Genomic DNA, 20,712 nt, shown 5'->3' with positions numbered 1-20,712 from the left:
TGGCTGGCACAGAAGCGCCCGACCAGGCAGACAGAAGGGCTCCGAGGGGAAGGGTCAGGGGGAGGATGGGGTAACTTCAGCACAAGGAGCGACGGCGGGAGAAGAAAGCGGCGGGCGTGTGCCGGGGCAGGGGAGCGGGGGACCAGGCGGCGGGGCGGCGGGAGGAGGCGGCCTGGGCAGGAGGAGGCGCTTTCGCCGCAGACACCTCCCGCGGCCGTGGCGGCAGGAAGGAAGGGGCGGGGAGGGAAGGGAAGGGAAGGGAAGGGAAGGGGCGGGGAGGGAAAGGAAGGGAAGGGAAGGGAAGGGGGCGCAGAGGGATTCGGTATCGCCATGGTGCTGCTGGTGGTGATGGGCGTGAGCGGCTCGGGGAAGTAGGTACCGGGGGGGCTCCGGCTCGGCGCTGCCGGAGGCGGCCCGCGGCGGGTCTGGGCCCCTTGCCCGGTGGGGTTTGTAACCCGCTGTCTGTGCTTCCCCGCAGGACCACGGTTGGGTCGCGGCTGGCCGCGAAGGTACCGCCGCCGGCCGCCGCGGCTGATGCGCCTCCGCCCGTGCCGCCCAGCGAGAGGCCTCCTCTCCCCCCTCCCCCCACTCCCCCCCTCCTCCCCCCACTCCCCCCCTCCTCCCCCCACTCCCCCACTCCTGCCCCTCCTCCTGTCCCCCCTCCCTCCTCCCCTCCCGGCGGCGGGCAGCCGGCCTGGGCCCAGGGCGTGCCCGCCGCCGTCGGCCGTGGGGCCCGCCTCTCCCCGTGCCCGTGGGTGTGTGTGTGGGGGGAAGGGGTGTGGGGGGCTGCCGCCCCTCTGCAGGGCCCTCTTTGGCGTCGCGCCCTCCGGCACCAGCCCCTGCTGCTGCTTGCCGTGCTGGCTTTGCGATTTCTGCTCATCCTCATGGCACAGGTGGTGATTCCTGCTGTGGTGTAAGAGGCCTGTAATTCCTTAGGTGCCCTCCTTGTAAATTCTAGCATCCTTATTACCTCGGCAGCTTTTGCTGAATGATCCGTAATCCTACTTATTTCTCCCTTAGCTGGGATGGAAGTTCTACGATGCAGATGATTATCACTCTCCAGAGAATAAAAAGAAGATGGCAGAAGGGATGCCACTAAACGATGAGGTACCTGGTATAAACCCAGAAAGAACAGTCACGGACATGTTTGTCTCCACCTTGGCATAGGCCTGCAGTTGACACGAGGGGGAGGCTTTTTGTGTTACAAAGGATTCTGTTTTAAAAAAAAGAAAAGCTATCAAAGTGTGCTTGGTAGCTCACAAGGGGCTCGATGCTGATCCGGGATTTGTCAGAAATCTCTCCCTCTACATCAATATACAGAATTGCAGCTTTAGATTGCATGCTGCTGCTTTCGGTTAAATACACGAAGACAGACAAATGTTTCTGCTGAAGTATTTCATAACTTCCAGTTATTGCAGTGATTACTCCACAATCTTATGTTTTATACGCTTGTACTTAGAATGTGCTTCCTTTCCTTCAACCTGTTCTTCAGCCTAAACGGATAAAAGTGATTGAGTTTAGTTGTACGATACTTAACAAATTCAGAGACTTGAGTAAATGAAAAAAGTTGCAAGATAACACCGCTTGAACTTTTTCTGGGAAACCTCTAGAAACATAAAGCTGAACTAGGGAGTTCTTCAAAGCACTCTCTATCGACTGAAAAAATATTCTAGATTCTTGTTAAAAATCTTTCACCAGTGGAAGTTTGTATAAGCCAGTATGTCATCTAAAGCAGCATTTCACAGTTGAATGACTCAACAACCATGGGTGTGCGGTGCCCAGCAAGAGGAAAGCATCTCTTCTGAAACACCAGAGGTGCAAAATTGCGAGAGTGTTCTTGAAAGCCGGTGGGAAGTTATTCTGTAATGACAATAACAAAAAAATGTTGCATTTATTTGTCCATATTATCATTTCTGGTGCGCACCCAGCAGTAACAGCATTGAAAGATGAAATGGGAGCAGTTGTCCAGTGCTCAATAGGTATGACAAAAGTTTGTGGGAGCTTAAAACTTGAAATAGGACTATAACGAGAAGCTGATCAATCACTCACATTGTGTTTGCCTAACTGCTGAGTGAAAGCATTGCAAAATTGTGGCTAGGATTACATTTATTGGTGATTGCTACTGTCCTAAAGATGATATAATTAAGTTATTGCAGATAACTAAATTTAGATCTGTCTGTTCCTGAAAACCTCAACTTTGATCCAAAGCATTGTGTGTATGCCGAGATATAAGGAAAAAGAAATAACAGCTGGGACTGTATATTTGAACCATATAATAGAAGCAAGTGAAAAGTTGACTGTCGTCCAAAGGTTTACAGGGTGTATGTGACATATAAATACATATTGCTTCCACCAGATACTTCTAGGTGTCTGTAATATAAAAAGTACTATTCCACTAAAAACATCTTATTGATAATATGCCTAGGGTTTCTCGTTAGCCTTTGGGCAGTGGTAACAAATCCACATTAGGAAGAAAGAATCAAAACTGAACTTGCTGTACAGTTTAATGCTAATTTTCATCTGTAGTCAAATGCTTACAGTGTTAGAAGCAACTGTTCCAAATCAATTTCTTAATTTTGAACTAACTTGTTTTCTTTCTAGGACAGGATTCCTTGGCTTTGTGCATTGCATGATATACTAAGGAGGTAAGAGGACACATAGCTTTAAAGAATTTGGGCTAAAACAAAAAAAAAATGTATCAGAAGTATTTTCCCCATTGCATTCCAAAGCAGCAGTGCATGTAGTAGTGTAAAAACATCCCGCAGGTCATAAAGCCATTCTATTTTGACTAATCTAAGCTGTCATAATAACTCCTGAGGGTGAGAAAATCCCTGAATAATAGCATTAGGAAAATTGTTGCCAATGATAGTTGGTTTTCTACTGTCTATGTAAAAGTAACTTCAAGGATCCAGCTCAGCAATAAACCTGACATGAGCTACTTACAAAGAATATAACCACAAAATACACCAGTCACGACAGTAGGACAAAGTTTTGTAAAATGTTGTCAGTTTGAGTGAGATATGGTGTCAGGTTCGCTTGACACCATCTGCCATAGGATCCTTATAGAGGAGCTGATGGACGTATCAGCTGGTTGAGCAGACAGGGAGGTGGACTGAAAACTGGCTGAACAGCGAGGCCCAGAGAGTGATGATTGGTGGCACAAATTCTAGCTAGCGGCCAGTAACTAGCAGTTTACCCCAGGGGTCAATACTAGGTTCTGTTCCATTTAGCATCTTTATTAATGGTCCAGGTGATGAGGCAGAGTGGTCTCTCAGCATGTTTGCAGAAGACAGCAAACTGGGAAGAGTGGCTGATCCAGAGGGACCTTGTCAGGCTGTAGAAATGGGCTGACAGGAACTTTGTGCAGTTTAAGAAGTGCAAAGTCCTTCCCCAGGGAGAAACAACCCCAGGCACCAGTCCGGACACTGGGGAGCACCCAGCTGGAAAGCAGCTGTGCAGAAAAGGACCTGGGGGGCCTTGGTAGACACCCAAGTTGAACATGAGCCAACAATATGTTCCTCTGGCAAAGCAGGCCAGAGATACCCTGGGCTGCATTAGACAAAGTAGTGCCAGTAGGTCAAGGGAGGTGAGGCTGCACCAGGAGTACTGTGTCCAGTTTTGGGCTCCCGTTTACAAGAGAGACATGGATGTACTGGAGAGCATCCCACGAAGGGCAGTGTAGATGATGAAGGGATGGCAGCATCTCCCAAATGAGGAAAGGCTGGGAGAGCAGGGACTGTTTAGCCTGGCTTTACACAGTGGCAGTTACTTGCTTGTGCATATCAGGTGAGCGTACTTCCATGGAGCATGGGTTAATTCACTGAGAAATTTATCTGTCTGGATTGTTAGGCTGGGTCCATTGTTTTATGTGACCTGCTAGCCCAAGGCCACTGCTCAGCTCCAGAAACCTTGCAAAATCAAGTATATTTTAAAAGAGCCTAGTGCCAATGTTTAATTACTAGGACATGTAAGTAGCTGAGGCTGGCATTGGCCTACCTAGGTGATAATAGTAAGTATTGTAAGTTCCTACTTTCCTATGAACCAAAATCTGATGAACATAGCATGATTTTTAAATAGGTTTATACCAAATCTTAGGTCACATTTCAGTCACTCTTCATAGAGACAACTAATTCTGGATTTGCTTTTCAGTGGAAGAGACACACCCACAGTTTAATGCTTGTTTTATTTTAAGAAACCTTGCCAATAAAAAGCACATGTGCAATGCATTAATTTAGCTGCATCAAACTTGTTGCTTAACTTGAAGTTGGCATATGTGGAGTGCTGCCAATGAAACACAAAATTTAGGAACACAGGAATAACAGGAAACATAAAATTTAACACAACAGTTAAATCTGAGACAGTGAAAACAGGTGTTGGAAGTATACCTGCATACGTATTTAAGAACAAAGCTCTGTACTGTTCAGCAACCACTTACTCTCCAGACAGATTAGTATAGTAATTTTATAGATAGCGGGTGGGGTTTTTTGTGGATATTCAGTTGCTGCTGTTCTCAGCAGTTAAGGAAGTTATCATGATACTTCCTTGTGCTAGAATTTAATTTAATTTGGGAAAGAATGGTGGCTAATAAAGAAGGTTGCCAAGATGGAGATTTTTACCAGGAGGCTGGCTAGCCTGTCCTTACTTTCAAATTACATCTTTACCTGCACTGGAAATTTGGTTTCAAAATCCTGTCAAAATGACCAAAAAAAATTCCACTACTCCCAAGGCTGTCCTCAGCAAGTATCCAGGGCTTGCCTCCCTTGTTCAGCAGAACTAATGAGCCATTTTATTGTACCACATGTGGATGGTTGTTTTTTTCTTTTTTTCTTTTGGATAGAGAAGACTTATCTGGGCAAGACGCAATTCTGGCCTGTTCTGCACTGAAGAAGATGTATAGGCATGTATTAGTTAGTGGAGCATCTGCAATTCAAAGCAACCAGCCAGAGCGACCGGGAGAAAATGCAGCACTGAAGATTCTCTTTGTTCATTTGGATGGGCCTATAGACATCATTGCTGGCCGCCTGGAGAAAAGGAGAGAACATTTTATGCCACCTGGACTTCTCAAGTCTCAGTTTGATATTCTGGAGCCTCCTAGTTCACCAGAACACTTCATTACTGTCAATCTAGAAAAATCTCTCCCTGAAATACTGCTGGAGATTGAGCATTTTTCAGGGTGAGGCTTTTCTGGAGTAAGTTTCTGAATTTAACATACAGAAATTCCCTTAAGGATATCAAGGGTAGGGAATTGAAACAGCATTTTAATTATTAAATTGATTATTACATCAAAACAAGTTATTTTTTCCAATAATTAAATGAATTGCAATGTTAAGAGCTGGTTTACTACTGCTGATATTTTTATCATGGCTCTGTAAAAGACATACAAGATGAAATTTTCAAAAAACAACTTTTTAAACCCTTCACCATATGAAGTTAAACCCCCCATTTTAGGAAGACCCTGCTTTTGAAAATGGTACTCAGTACCACACAGCCACTTGCTCACTCCCCCCCAGTGGGTTGGGGGAGAGAATCTGAAGGGTAAGAGAAAACTCGTGGGTTGAGATAAAGACAGTTTAATAGGTAAAGCAAAAGCCCCACATGCAAGCAAAGCAGAACAAGGAGTTCATTTGCTACTTCCCATGGGCAGGCAAGTGTTCAGCCATTTCCAGGAAAGCGGGGCTCCATCGTGCATGACGGTTACTTGGGAAGAGAAACGCCATCGCTCTGAAGGTCCTCCCCTTCCTTCTTCCCCCAGCTTTATATTCTAAGCATGAGGTCATATGGTGTGGGATATTCCTGGTGTCAGTTTGGGTCAGCTGTCCCAGCTGTGTCCCCTCCCAGTTTCTTGTGCACCCAGCAGAGCATGGGGAGCTGAAAAGGCCTTGACTAGTGTAAGCACTGCTCAGCAACAACTAAAACAACAGAGTGTTACCAACGTTATTCTCATACTAAATCCAAAACACAGCACCACACCAGCTACTAGGAAGAAAATTAACTCTCTCCCAGCTGAAACCAGGATGCCTGCCAAGGGTGACAATAATTTGATTTCTTCATTTTAATTTTTACTCTGTCAAAGATGGAGATGGGCACTACTTCTATTAAGTGATGAAATAATTTGCAGCTGTCTTAGAAGCAATATATTTTTTTCTAGAAGTGTAAGAGGCAGGAACACACGTGACGAGGTTCTGTGCTTGACACTACCACTGTCTCACTGCCAGATTTTCAACAAGGTGTAGCTTCTGTTTGTGTCCTTGCTAACCTCACCAGGGCACTGGTGCCTTCATGAGAGCTTTCATTAACTCTTTATTATATGCATCAAAAAAGCTGAAAAAATGTGAGAAAAGGGGGAGGGATGTGAGACTATACACAATATAATTGTATGGAAAGCTTTAGAACAGTAAACAACCTGATCTGGGTGAAAATGTCCCTGCTCACTGCAGGGGGGTTGGACAAGATGACCTCTAAAGGTCCCTTCCAACCCAACCATTCTATGATTCTGTGAAAGTATATGTGGCATCTTACTGGCTCTGAACTCCCATCATTCATGTTCAAAGCATACCCACAGAAGTGCAGTGGAGAGAGAGTCAACCAGTGATCTAAGATGCTGAATACAAGATTGACAGAACTTTCCTTCTTTTAGAAACACTTACTCTTTCACAGTTGGACCTTTTCCTTCACTTCCCTTTTCTGGTGTGCTTTACTCTTCCGTCTCAGCCAATGTCCAGTCCAATATATGCTTATTGATAGGTGTTTATACAACTGCTTTAAAGCTTAAGATTAAACTATTTCAAACACAGTTTTCACATCTTTTTCTTTTGTGATCAGAAAATCCTACCTAATCAGTTACTTAGCTCACAGAATTTAAGGTTAAAACCCTTTTATATTGCATAAGGTTTTCTTTAAAAGTTCATTATGCCTTGTTACACGAGAGGTGCCTTTTTAGTTTAACAATGAAAACTACATATAGTTTTTCTAAGAAATATTTGAGTCACGGCTGGAGTCATCCCCATGAGCCAATTGCACATGGATTATTTTTAGTGTCTCATGCAACTTTTTATTTCTAGAATGATGGATGAACTCCTGTAGAAGCAAAACTCATGTTTAGCAGCATCTCTCTGCCATTTTTCACCTGGATAACTAGTTTAAAAACATTTGGTTTGGTTCTCATTTTGATGAGTAGCAAGGGCTTTGCAGTTTACTAGACAAACTACTGTGCTTAAATCAGTGCAATAAATGGTCATTATCTGACTGAAAGCAGCCAATTTTAGATACAGATTTGGGATTGTAGACATTACACACCCAGTCAGAAGTGTTCCTTTCCTGTTTGTTCATGACCTGGAGGGAGAATACCAGTCAGTTACCTGTTCTAGTCTGCTGCTGTCTGCTACAGCAGCACTAGAAAAAAATGCTTGGTCTCAGTTCAGAGCCTGTGTCTTCTGAGAGCCAGTGTGCCAGCTTAAGACTCAGAGACAAAGTTAAGTGCAAGAGACAGGCATGTCTGGCTGGTTCTTAACACCCTCACATTTCAGAGACTAGGCACCTCTGCAGACCAAGTGGCTCATCAGAACCGTAGAAGTGAGTTTGGTAGCTAAGAAAATCGAAGAAATGGCACCCTCTTGTGGTACCTCTGCTTTTAAAAGAAGTCTTCATATTTTTCCAATACACCGTTTTACAAAGAGCTTTCCTAATATACCCACTATTAAGTAGAGATTTACACCGACTTTTTTTCAGCCACAATAAAACTAGATCAGGTCACTGTACAGTGATGGGAAAGCAGCTCCATCCTATCACTAACAAATGATCAGACCTTCAAATTAAAAACAGTATTAGGCAACATTCTCACGTGTGAGTGCCAAAAAGGTTAGACTCCAATTTTCAGATCTGTTTGCCAGCGTTTGTAACATGCTTACAGAGTGGCTGGCACTAACAGAAAATTGTACTCAACACCTAAAATCCATTTTCTCTTAGGGAAGTCTGTGTAAGCACCTTGGGTGTTCAAAGCCTTTTCTAAACAAAATAGTATGTTCTTACTTACAGGCAATTCATGCTTCTGCAAATTAGGTCCAGGTATTCCTCACTCTTTGATCCAATGACAGGAATATTTCTTTCCCTTAACCTTTCAATATATTGGCTTTTTGCTTTTACTTAAAACAAAACAATGTATTTCCACAGTTCAAATTATGCTGACAGGAGAATGAAGCCACCATTTAAATTAACATACCATTAATCTTGTGAATGGCAGGTGCAGTTTTCACTACCAGAGTTCAGTACTTTAGTCTGTTACATCCTAATTAGCTGTGCTTGAAGGTTGTAATTCCCACCTACATCCTTCCATTACCCTCACTATTCTAGCCTCTGCATTTACTAGAAATTATCAGCACCTAAAGTCAGTCGTATTTTGCAGACCTAGTGTTCATGAGATCCTCCTGTTCCCAAGAAAGGGAAGCTGGCAGTACATGGATGAACACAGCAAGCTGTTAAAAATACACCAGTTGTTTTTCAGAATGCTGATCTGAAAATAATGCCAAGCATCTGTGCTTCTCTCTCAGAATCTCAGGAGAGGAGGGAGTTTGCCTCTACCTTGCTCCATCTCAGAAGGGGATAGATATAGCCAGAAAAATTGCAGAATCTGCCCCTCACAACAAAAAAGTAGAAACCAAGAAGCCATTAGTTTCACTGGAAAGTGAGGGTTCAATCTTCAGGAATACAACTTCTTACAGACACTTTTCCTCTTAACTCTTCCTTTAGAAGAGGATGGTTGAAAGGCTCCTGGTAAACTTTTCATTAGCTCCATCTGGTGTTTGATTTATTTTCCCCAACACAGAACCAGGCTTGTGTACTTTGCTGGACAGAACTGTTAAAAGTTACTATTATTTCTTAAACTTCTGCCACAGTGCCGTGTCTCCGGACTTTACAATGCTAATTCCACGGGGGCTTGCAGGAGTGGTTGCTTTTTCCCCTCTACAGGGAAAGCCCACTTGGTTTCTGCCAGCCTGTTCACGTGCGGCTGCAGGAATGCACAAATTGCTTAAAAAGGATAGCAACCTTGCATTTCACAGGGCGATCTGTGGATGCCAGCTCCACAGTTCGAGACAGTTCCAGACACTGTGTAGAAGGTTGTTGTCAACTTAGGTAGTTAAATAGTCTGTTCCTGGTAGTCTGAAGGACAACAAAGCATTACTTGTGTTCACTTATATCCTGTGCATCACAAATTAAAAGATTAAGATGTCAGTCATCCAAATGCAAGCCACATACAAACCCTCTCTGATTTTAATGATGATGTGCATTTGTACAGTGGAAGGAAAAGATCACAGAACAATCCCTGTACATAAGTTTCATTTACCTGCCCAAACACAACCCTACAACATTTCATTTACTTAGGTGTTTTGTTTGTTTTGGTTTTGGTTTGGCTTTTTTTCTTTTTTAAATGAAGTTAACACTGTATCAGGGATGTTGTATTTAGGTTAGTTGCAATTCAGATTAGTTGGGTATCTTATTTATATTTAGCTCAGGTTATTTGGATGCAAGTTTTCTGTCCATATTTTGAAATACATTTAGCAAAGGCAGCAAAAATGAACGAGGAAACATCCAGAGTTAGAAACTGCTTTTCCTGTCTCTGCCACGAGCACAAGTTATCTGTGGAAGGTACATGCACTATACCTCCTCAAAAACATGTGCTAAGCACAAGTCATAACATGCTGTGTGGATACTGTACCTACTACAGCATAAGTATTTTGCAATGCTACAGTGAGGAAATAAAAATGAAATGTTAGATCCAAACAGCAGTATCCGTTCATATATTAAACTACTCCCAGGAATGATAGTTGTCTTAAACATCACAGGTTACCTACACAAGCAAAGGAACAGACCCAGCCGCCTGCCAGGTCAGCTCTATGTTGAGGTGTTTATTTTATTATGCAGGCACTGAACCAAGAGGCGTAGGCAGACCCCCATCCTTTACAAAACTAGCCACCTTGCTGTCACGTTCCCAATAGCACTCTAACAGCATTTGATTTCAATATATTTGCATTTTAAATCTTTTAAAAGGCGCCTGTCAGTTCACACTACCACAACCTCCAGCTTTTTTCTTTCTGTAGCCGTTACTTTCTCTAGCAGCAGTTTGATAATCAGGCAAGGCAGTTGTGTAGACAATCCTATGAGATCACTTGGTCCAGTGTAGGGGAAGAGAAGAAAGCAGGAAAATAAAGAGACAACCTTCACGCACACATGCCCTTCTTCTGGTCCAAGAGGCAAGCAGCAGTTTTCAAATACAAGTTAACAAAGTGCTCGGAGTTAACTATAAGATTGCTTCTGAAAGAAGAGGTGTAAGGGAGTATGGTACTTCTGAAGAAATAATTTTGAAAGGGGGCAACGGGTACAGGGGCAGGGGACACAAAGAGGAACAGTGTAATATACTGTTAAACCAGTAAGTGTGATCTTTCTTTTATTGTTAAAGATGTAATAAAAAGTCTACCCTACTTATCAGCCTTGTTCTAGTTACTGTGTTTTCTGACAAAACTAAAATTCCTCCTATGCAAGAGATGACTCAGTGTTTCACCACTACTTACAAGAAAGTAACTGTTCTTACTAGTTGACAGTAGGTACTGATAAATACCAATTGTACTTCAAGAAGGAAACTTAGCTCAAGGGCTTAATTGAAAATTTAGGTCAAACTTCATCTCTTGTGGAAATACAATAAAATTTTACTTCAAATATAGTGTCTTTTAATTCGTAATGTGCAATTAAAATACTTATGTAGGTGAACTGAATGTTGTCTCAAGATAGGTGTTCATGCTTGTTAAGATTCATTGTTTGAGTGTCTTGGTAAAACTTGGTAAAAATTATTCCCTTCCCCATCTCACCCTTGCCCCTTCATTTGACAGTAGCCTTTTGTGGATATTACACATTGTGTTTTTAAAAGGACCTGCCTTCTGAATGCAGGGGGTCTTGCTTTTTCAAGGCAAGGTCCCAGTAAGGCACGCTGTAAAGTCAAGTCAAATCAGTTACTTTGAAGATCCTAATAAACAGTCATTGTGAAAAGGTAGTGATTATTCTACAGAATCTACTTGCTCTGTATCGCTTCCATATCACAGCCTTGTCCTCAGTGCAATGAAAGCCACCCACCCAAGAGAAGTCACTGTGAAGATGTGGTGGTGAGCCTGATCACCCAGTAGGAAATAAAAGAATAATAATTTTGTACCCAAACTGTAGGCATTTTTAAAAGGTTTTGATTTTATTAAATTAATTTTACCAACAGATTCTATTATTTATTTCTGTTTAACACTCTGCGCCGCTGCACCTATCAGACTTTGATCCGAAGGCCTGTCAGGGGCTAGAAACTTCTCTCAACATTGTTGGCAGGATAGTTTCTTTAACAAAGCCTGATTACTGCGGCAGCTGAGCAAAATAGTTTAATCACCAAGGTCGACCGGACAGGAATGTGTGCCCTGTTATCTTGGAGTACTCGTCCCGCGCATACGCCCGGGCCCAAGGCCGACTGGCAACATATGGGGGGGGCTTGGACCCTCTAGAACTTTCTATCACCCTCTAGTGACAGTACTGGGCATGCGCCCCACCGCCGTGTGGGAGGCAGGGGTATGCGGAATGTTATTGACTATGCAGGAGAGCAACCTTATAAACAGGAACATCCTCCCCTCCACTGGCTTCAAAGATGCATCGGACACCCGGACTCCCCCCTCGCCTGGAGCAGATGGACTGCCACAGATCCGTGGTGACAGCTATCGCAACAATCCCACTCTCTCCCTCCCTCCCTCCCTCTCGTACCCTTTTTCACATTTTTTTTCTCTCTTTCTTTTCTTTTCTCTCCTTTGTGCAGGAGGCGGCCTGTCTCCAAATGATGTACGATCAGGAGCTCAAGCCCAACCAGAGTTCCCCAATGATGATGACTGTGGACACAGAGAGGATGACTCCCCTGATCTGGGAACTCCCTGATCCCTGAAACCCATCGGGATCAAATTACAGGGAAAAATTCTAAACACCTCAGAAGGAGAAAGAACTACGGCCGCTCTAGGAGGGACAATAACCCCGACCGTCAGCGGTCAGGAAGGAAAGTGTGGGGGTGGGGGAAAGTAGTGCAGGAATTATTTCAGTTTTGGCAGAAGGGACCAGAAGGTCCTATCCGACTGATTGGGTTTTGTTCTAGAAGTTTTAAGTACACCGAAAAACGATAATCCAGTTGGGAAAAGGGTTTGTTTGCAGTGAGCTTAGCCCTTAGAAAAGCAGAGCAAACCATACACCAACAACCTATAGTTTTAGGGGGACCCTTAAGGTAATTAAGCCTGTGTTAGCAGGGACACCTCCCCCTGACAGGGTGGCTCAAAGGGATAGTGTGAGAAAATGGTATGCTAAAATTGTACATTATTGTAGTGTTCTTTCTGTCACCGAAGGTGTCCCAAAGGTGTTAAACACACAGGAAGAAGTGACAAACCTTCTGGAGGAGGGTACCCCCACTGCCCTTCTGTTGTTAAAATTGCTCCACCTTTTTCAGAGGAGCTGCGAAATGTGTGGTTCACAGATGCCTCTGCCAAGTGAGAGGGCAAACAGTGGAAGTATTGGGCTGAGGCTATTAATGTGGATACCAAGAGGGAAATAACCGAAGGCAAGGGCAGTGCCCAAGTGGGAGAGTTAGTGGCAGTATGGAGTGTGTTACCATTGGGGCCACCCCCCTCGTACTCGCTGAACCCCTTACTAGGCATGCCTGGAAGGCTAAAGATGCCTGGAGAAAGGAGCACAAAATTAACACTTGCTAGATTGTCCCCTCATTTTAACTGTGCAGACAAAGCCCAAGCAGGGTGAGTCAATATTGAGTTTCATTTCACAGGAGACCTTGGTTGGAAAGGACTGAATGTGGCATGATCAACATTTGATTTATGTAACCATTTGTGGTTTTGTGATCTTTTTCATAACATTTGTAAGCCTAGGCTGGATGTGTAGAGCAAAATGTCAATTTTGTTGTTTTGGTGTATTGTACAGACCGCGACCCCTGGATCAATCAGTTACCCCCTCAGGAACTCTGGGGCTGAAGGGAATGATATGAAGAATTCTTTCATGCAATTGGCTGAACAAATAGCAGGTGTTTACAATCTCATGAAATGCTGGATAGGTGGAGGACCGTTTGGTCTATCAGGTTGGCCCTGGGTAGCTATACTTTTGCTACTGAAATGGTTGGTGAGCAGGTACAGTGAAGTGAATGGGAACAAAACATGGGAAAGCTCACATGATTCACCATGGCACATACAATTTCCTGAGAAAGGTAAATATTGTTTGGCTAGAACACAAAAGGATGGCCCCTTCATGGGCAACAGCACATGTGAGTGGATGTATCAGAATTAAGCATAGCCATTCAGGTGGGTGAAGAGCCACCTAGAAAGGGTGAATTCATATATACCTATGACTGAGTGAATGATAAAGGATACACAAATGCATTTCCCAGATTTTGGTCTCTTACACCTAATGCCAGTTGAGGTGACACTGTAGACCATGATTTTCTTTGGGACCAGGAAGCCGGAGCTTACAACTGTAAACCTCATAACAGAATAGACTGGCTCTGTTGAGGGATGTGGGAAAAACTTTGTTCAGACTCACCCTGCTGTGAAAACACCACAATGGAATCACAATATTTTTGTGGTGGAAGTGACCCATTTGATTTAGAACCTACCCCTTACTTTGACCCTTCACCCCATGTGGGACGTTGGAGAGGACCTTTTGCTAATGGATCAGTGGCCCTTAAGGGACACTACTGGATATGTGGAAACCATGCATATAAAGCACTGCCAGCAAATTGGTCGGAAATATGTTATGTTGGTGTGATTGTCCCTAGCTTCTCTTACTCTTAGAAGCAGGTGGAAAACATTTAGGTGTTCAAGTATATGATGATTTGAAGCGGGAAAAATGATCCAAAATTATTGATACCTCCCTCACTGATGGGAGTGGCCAGTCCTGGGGTAAAGATGTGTGGACCCCTCAACGTATCATACGACATTACAGACCCGCAACATGGAACCCCAATGAATGGGTTAGTGGTGCTCAAGAACCCATTTACAACCTAAATCACTTTATCCTGCTGCAAGACCTATTGACAGATCAGGCAACCCGAATGTGAACTGCAGTTCATCAGCATCACATGGTTCTCCTTCTAGCCGAAGAAGGTGGAGTCTGTGGGAAATTGAATGATTCTAATTGTTGTTTAAAGATTGATGACAATGGCAAGGTTGTAGAACAAATTACTGCTGGAATACAGAAATTAGTTCATGTTCCCGTCCAAGGCTGGAATGTTGATATGCTCTCCTGGCTTCCAGAAGGTCCTTGGGTTAAACGAATCTTATTTTACCTATTGTGTGGTCTAGAAATGTTACTGGTTTTGCCATGTGTCATCCCATGTTTCATGCAGTTAATCTGATGTGTTGTCGCAAATATGCAGTTTCTACCCACTGTGTCACCTGATGGAATTAAACAAATTCAAGCTGTACCTCAGCCTGTGTCATCCACAGTCCAAACTGCATAAACTGTTTGTCTCCCCAGTCTGGTTTTTTTTTTAGTTGAAAACTGAATTGTTATGGATGTTAGGCATTGGCCTTGTTTAGAGTTGATTACAATGTTTTGGCCTTCATAGCTAAAATTTTTGTTATTGATCTAATCTTTCTGCCTTTCTTTGTATTCTTTCTCTCATCACTGTCTCAATATTCACCACCAATGTTGAGCCACAGGGTATCTATTTCTGGCCAAATAAAGTGACTTGGCACTTGACTCCGTTTTGACTCTTAATTCTGTTTCTGAGAATGTAAAAGGAACGTAGTCACGATAACACATTGGAATTAATCAGAAGTTCAGCCCAGCCACTCCCAACCTCCAAGAATTGTCTGAGGTTGGCTGGAAAGCAAAGGGGTTTAACCTCTGCCAAACTGTTCAACCCAACAGTGGATCATGACAAGGCCAACCAAGAGATCTTGCACTTTCTCCAGTACCATGCATCAGAAGTATTTGATCAATTTACTTACTGGCAAAGTAAGAGACAAGATCACCGGACAGTGAGTGAAACTCCTCTTCCGTGAGAAGAATACAATGCAGTTACTGCCAACAAAATGGCACATGTGGCTTTTCCAAAGGTTTTTAGATTAGACTATATGCTGATGTGTGCTCAACTTTTCATTTATACCGCATTATAATTTTGCTTCAAACTGACTGTGCTGGTTTTTGCTGAGAAGGGGTTAATTCTCTTCACTGTGGTGCCTGTGGTGGTCGGACCTTTCCAGACCTTTCCAGCTTCGTGCAATGTGGGCAGGGGTCCGGGAGGGGCGGGGCCACAGCCAGGGCAGCTGACCCCGACTGGCCAATGGCACATTCATCCCATACCATGTGACACCATGACCAGTACATTAACGGCAGCCGTTGGCGTGGGGTGGGGGGGTGGGGCGGTTGCTGCTCGGGGACTGGCAGCGTCAGGTCAGCGGGCGGTGGGCGGCTGCATCACATGCAGTTTCTTTTGGTGGTTCATTCCCCCTTCCCCCGCCCCACCCTGGGTTTTGCACCTCATTGTTTTCCTTTCCATTGCATCTTTTGTTGTTTTATTTTAATTATTAAACTGTTCTTATCCCAACCCACGAGCGTTACCCTTCTGATTCTCTCCCCCATCCCACCAGTGGGGGAGTGAGCAAGCGACTGTGTGGGGCTGAGCTGCCGGCTGAACCGTGACAGTCTCTATTGGTGCCCAATGTGGAGCTCGAGGGTTCAAGATAATAACAGCTGCTGGTCACAGCATCATGTTCTCATTTTTGCAGTTTTTGTCAAAGATTGATGTTGGTTTGTTTAGTCTGCTGTGTTCTGCTGTGATCAGTAATGTTTTGCCTACGAGATCTGTTATGCAGACACTGGTTTTCAGTTCTATCTGGTATTTCAGGTTTTTGCTGAAACCATTACTGTACTTTGGATACCACCTTGTTGAGGCGATTAGCAATTATACCTCCTCCTCTGAGAGATTCTGTATGGAGAAAATACAGAATGGTATCTTTGCAACTTTCTTCTATGATGTCTCTGCCTTTATTACAACAACCTTTTTGTATCTTGAACATCCTTGGACAGTTAAGTTATACTTATCGTTAGTTTTTGGGCATGTTGTTTTGGTTTTGACTAAGGTTAGAAAGCAACTTAAGAATACCACCCAGAGATCTGCCCCAAGGCTTGATAGTTACGAGTGGCAGGGCATGGGGGATAGCATGGGCAAATACCTAGGGCAGTGGGCACCCCCAGTGTTTTGGAGTTTCACCCCTGAACAAGTGCAGAATCCTGAAAAACTAGTAGAATATTTGGAGAAAGTATGTTGTTACGCTGGGAACTCCAGAGAGACACAAATAACTGCAACGTGCTGGGGCCTGGCCCATGCGTACCGAGCCCTGCTCAACAGTGTTCAGTGCCCCCAGGGGGAAGAGAATGTCTCTGGATTGAAAGGCAACGTGACAAACACTGCAGCCACTCAAACCCCCACGACAAACACTGCAGCCACTCAAACCCCCACGACAAGCACTGTGGCTAGTCAAACCCCCACGATAAGTACTGGATCTGACTCAGAGAATCAGCCCGTACCAGTATCAGTCGCCCCCATACACAAGAAGAAATATTGGAAGTGGATGTCAAGTCGTTTAGACAGGGATGATGAACAAGCAGGGCCATCATGAGGAGAGGAGGAAGAAGTCATAAATGAAACAGAGAGACCACCCAGCCCTGACCTTGAGTGAGTAGTGAGATATGTGTAAAGATTTCAGCCCTCGTATAGGTGCGCACATTGTCACCTGGCTGCTCCGATGCTGGGATAATGGGGCAGTAGCCTGGAGTTAGAGGGAAAAGAAGCCAAACAACTGGGATCCCTTTCTGGGGAAGGGGGCCTTGACAAAGCAATTGGAAAAAGAACACAAGCCCTCAGCAGCTGGAGGCGACTCCTGCCCAGAGTGAAGGAAAGGTATCCCTTTAAAGAAGATGTTACATATCACCCAGGAGAATGGACAACCATGGAGAAAGGTATCCAGTATCTAAAGAAATTAGCTGTGCTTGAGGTGATTTATGGTGACCTGGACCATCAACAGTCATCCAAAGATCCAGATGAAGCCAAGTGCATACGACCCATGTGGCAGAAGTTTGTACGGAGCGTACCATCCTCGTATGCAAATTCATTGGCAGTGATGTCCTTGAGAGGGGACGAGGCACCAATGGTGGTGGAGGTGAGCGATAGACTCTGGGATTACAAAGCAAATATCTCTTCCTCGCTAGTCTTTGCTGTGGAGAAACTATCCTGAGAGGTCCAGCAACTCAAAGAAGACGTGTCCTACTCCCCACTGGTACTGACCAGTATCTCGGCTGTTAGGAATAAGCATCATTTTGCTCAAAGGAGAGGATACACACCACAGGCCACCCTATGGTTTTACCTGTGTGACCACGGAGACTACATGAGGAGGTGGGATGGCAAGCCTACCCCGACCTTCAGCCCGACCCCGGGCTAGCTGGACTGTGTGGATCCGATGGCCTGGCACATCTGACCCACAGGAGTATAAAGCTTTACTGGACACTGGTGCGCAGTGAACCTTAATGCCATCAAACTATGTAGGGGCAGAACCCATCAACATTGCTGGAGTGACAGGGGGATCCCAAGAGCTAACTGTATTGGAGGCCGAAGTGAGCCTACCCAGGAATGAGTGGCAGAAGCACCCCATTGTGACTGGCCCAGAGGCTCCGTGCATCCTTGGCATAGACTGCCTCAGGAGAGGGTATTTCAAGGACCCAAAAGGGTACAGGTGGGCTTTTGGTGTAGCTGCCTTGGAGACGGAGGAAATTAAACAGCTGTCTACCTTGCCTGGCCTCTCAAAGGACCCTTCTGTTGTGGGGTTGCTGAAGGTCAAAGAACAACAGGTGCCAATCACCACCACAACAGTGCACCGGCGGCAATATTGCACCAACCGAGACTCCCCGATTCCCATCCATGAGCTCATTCATCAACTGAAGAGCCAAGGAGTGATCAGTAAGACCCACTCACCCTTTAACAGTCCCATATGGCCAGTGCGGAAATCTAACGGAGAGTGGAGGCTAACAGTAGACTATTGTGGCCTGAATGAAGTCACTCCACCACTGAGTGCTGCTGTGCCAGACATGCCAGAACTTCAATACGAACTGGAGTCCAAGGCAGCCAAGTGGTATGCCACAATTGATATCACTAATGCATTCTTCTCAATCCCTCTGGCAGCAGAGTGCGGGCCACAGTTTGCTTTCACTTGGAGGTGTGTCCAGCACACCTGGAATCGACTGCCCCAGGGGTGGAAACACAGCCCTACCATTTGCCATGGACTGATCCATAATGCACTGGAACAGGGAGAAGCTCCCGAACACCTTCAGTACATTGATGGCATCATCGTGTGGGGCAGCACAGCGGAAGAAGGTTTTGAGAAAGGGAAGAAAATAGCCCAAATCCTTCTGAAGGCTGGTTTTGCCATAAAACAAAGTGAAGTTAAGGGACCCGCACAAGAGATCCAGTTCTTAGGAATCAAATGGCAAGATGGACATCATCAGATCCCAATGGATGTGATCAACAAAATAGCAGCCATGTCTCCACCAAGTAGCCAAAAGGAAACAGACGCTTTTTAATGGGTTGTGGGTTTTGGGGGAATGCATATTCCAAACTACAGTCTGGCTGTAAGCCCTCTCTATCAAGTGACCTGGAAGAAGAATGATTTCAAATGGGGCCCTGAGCAACAACAAGCCTTTGAACAGATTAAACAGGAGATAGTTCATGCAGTAGCCCTTGGGCCAGTCCGGGCAGGACAAGATGTAAAAAATGTGCTCTACACCGCAGCCGGGGAGAATGGCCCTACCCGGAGCCTCTGGCAGAAAGCACATGGGGAGACCCGGGGTCGACCCCTAGGGTTTTGGAGTCGGGGATACAGAGGGTCCGAAGCCCGCTATACTCCAACTGAAAAAGAGATATTGGCAGCATATGAAGGGGTTTGAGCTGCTTCAGAAGTGGTTGGTACTGAAGCACAGCTGCTCCTGGCACCCCAACTGCCAGTGCTGGGCTGGATGTTCAAAGGAAACATCCCCTCTACACACCATGCAACTGATGCTACGTGGAGTAAATGGGTTGCACTGATCACCCAACGGGCTCGAGTAGGAAACCCCAGTCACCCAGGAATCTTGGAAGTGATTATGGACTGGCCAGAAGCCAAAGATTTTGGATTATCACGAGAGGAGGAGGTGACACGTGCTGAAGAAGCCCCACTGTATAACAAACTGCCAGAATATGAGAAGCAATATGTCCTGTTCACTGATGGGTCCTGTCGCCTCGTAGAAAAGCACCGGAGATGGAAGGCTGCTGTATGGAGTCCTACATGACACGCAGCAGAAACTGCTGAAGGAGGTGAATCGAGCCAGTTTGCAGAGGTAAAGGCCATCCAGCTGGCCTTAGACATCGCTGAACCGGAAAAGTGGCCAGTGCTCTATCTCTGTACTGACTCCTGGATGGTGGCAAATGCCCTGTGGAGTGGTTACAGCAGTGGAAGCAAAGCAACTGGCAGCGCAGAGGCAAACCCATCTGGGCTGTCACATTGTGGAAAGTTACTGCTGCCCGGGTAGAGAAACTGGTTGTAAAGGTACATCATGTGGATGCTCACGTCCCCAAGAGTCGGGCCACTGAAGGACATCGGAACAACCAGCAGGTAGATCAGGCTGCCAAGACTGAAGTGGCTGAGGTGGTTCTGGACTGACAACATAAGGGTGAACTATTTCTAGCTCGGTGGGCCCATGACACCTCAGGCCATCAAGGGAGAGATGCAACATAGAGGTGGGCTCATGATCGAGGGGTGGACTTGACCATGGATGTTATTGCACAGGCTATCCACGAATGTGAAATGTCCGCTGCAATCAAGCAAGCGAAGCAGGTAAAGCCTCTGTGGTACAGGTGCCTCAAGGGGATTTGATCTGGGGCAAAAACAGCCAATGAACTGAATGGCACAACACGAACTGCTATATCATATTGTGTCATCTCTGTGTTGTATCAATGATATCATAGTACGAGCTTCCCAATCCATGGAAGATGAACTGTGAAACAAGCCGTGCAGCAGTGATGGAACGATGACTGACTCGGTATGCAGCAACCCAGCGCCACACACACCATCTCTCCCACCTTGACAGACTGATACGACAGATGGAGCCCAGGGTCATGGACTGGGTGAACTCAATGGACATTTTTATGGACATTTTACAGGGAAGGTCCATGAAGTAAGGGAATGATGTCTGTGTATTATGTTAAAGGATGGGAAGGGGAGGGGTGGTGGTTGGTGAAGTTGTAGTGGATGGTATGGGACCTGGGCATGGTGTAAATGGTATGGAATAAGGGGTGGAGAGAAGCACCAAAAAAAGACTGTCACGGTTCAGCCGGCAGCTCAGCCCCACACAGTCGCTCGCTCACTCCCCCACTGGTGGGATGGGGGAGAGAATCAGAAGGGTAACGCTCGTGGGTTGGGATAAGAACAGTTTAATAATTAAAATAAAACAACAAAAGATGCAATGGAAAGGAAAACAATGAGGTGCAAAACCCAGGGTGGGGCGGGGGAAGGGGGAATGAACCACCAAAAGAAACTGCATGTGATGCAGCCGCCCACCGCCCGCTGACCTGACGCTGCCAGTCCCCGAGCAGCAACCGCCCCACCCCCCCACCCC

At 45.3% G+C, this 20,712-nt stretch overlaps 1 protein-coding gene across 1 annotated transcript; it reads left to right on the top strand.

Annotated features, from left to right (window-relative positions):
- Positions 1–273: 273 nt before the first annotated feature.
- IDNK (IDNK gluconokinase) lies at positions 274–10,479 on the top strand. The gene is given in 6 exon segments (XM_075078568.1): positions 274–371; positions 479–509; positions 1,021–1,107; positions 2,602–2,645; positions 4,838–5,161; positions 5,163–10,479. Coding segments are annotated over 6 exon segments (558 nt in total). The 5' UTR covers positions 274–330; the 3' UTR covers positions 5,194–10,479.
- The last annotated feature ends 10,233 nt before the right edge of the window (positions 10,480–20,712 follow it).

The sequence above is a fragment of the Phalacrocorax aristotelis genome, chromosome Z (genome assembly GCF_949628215.1).
Source record: "Phalacrocorax aristotelis chromosome Z, bGulAri2.1, whole genome shotgun sequence".
Taxonomy (NCBI): Eukaryota; Metazoa; Chordata; class Aves; order Suliformes; family Phalacrocoracidae; genus Phalacrocorax; species Phalacrocorax aristotelis.
This window is presented reverse-complemented; position numbering and strand designations above follow the sequence as displayed.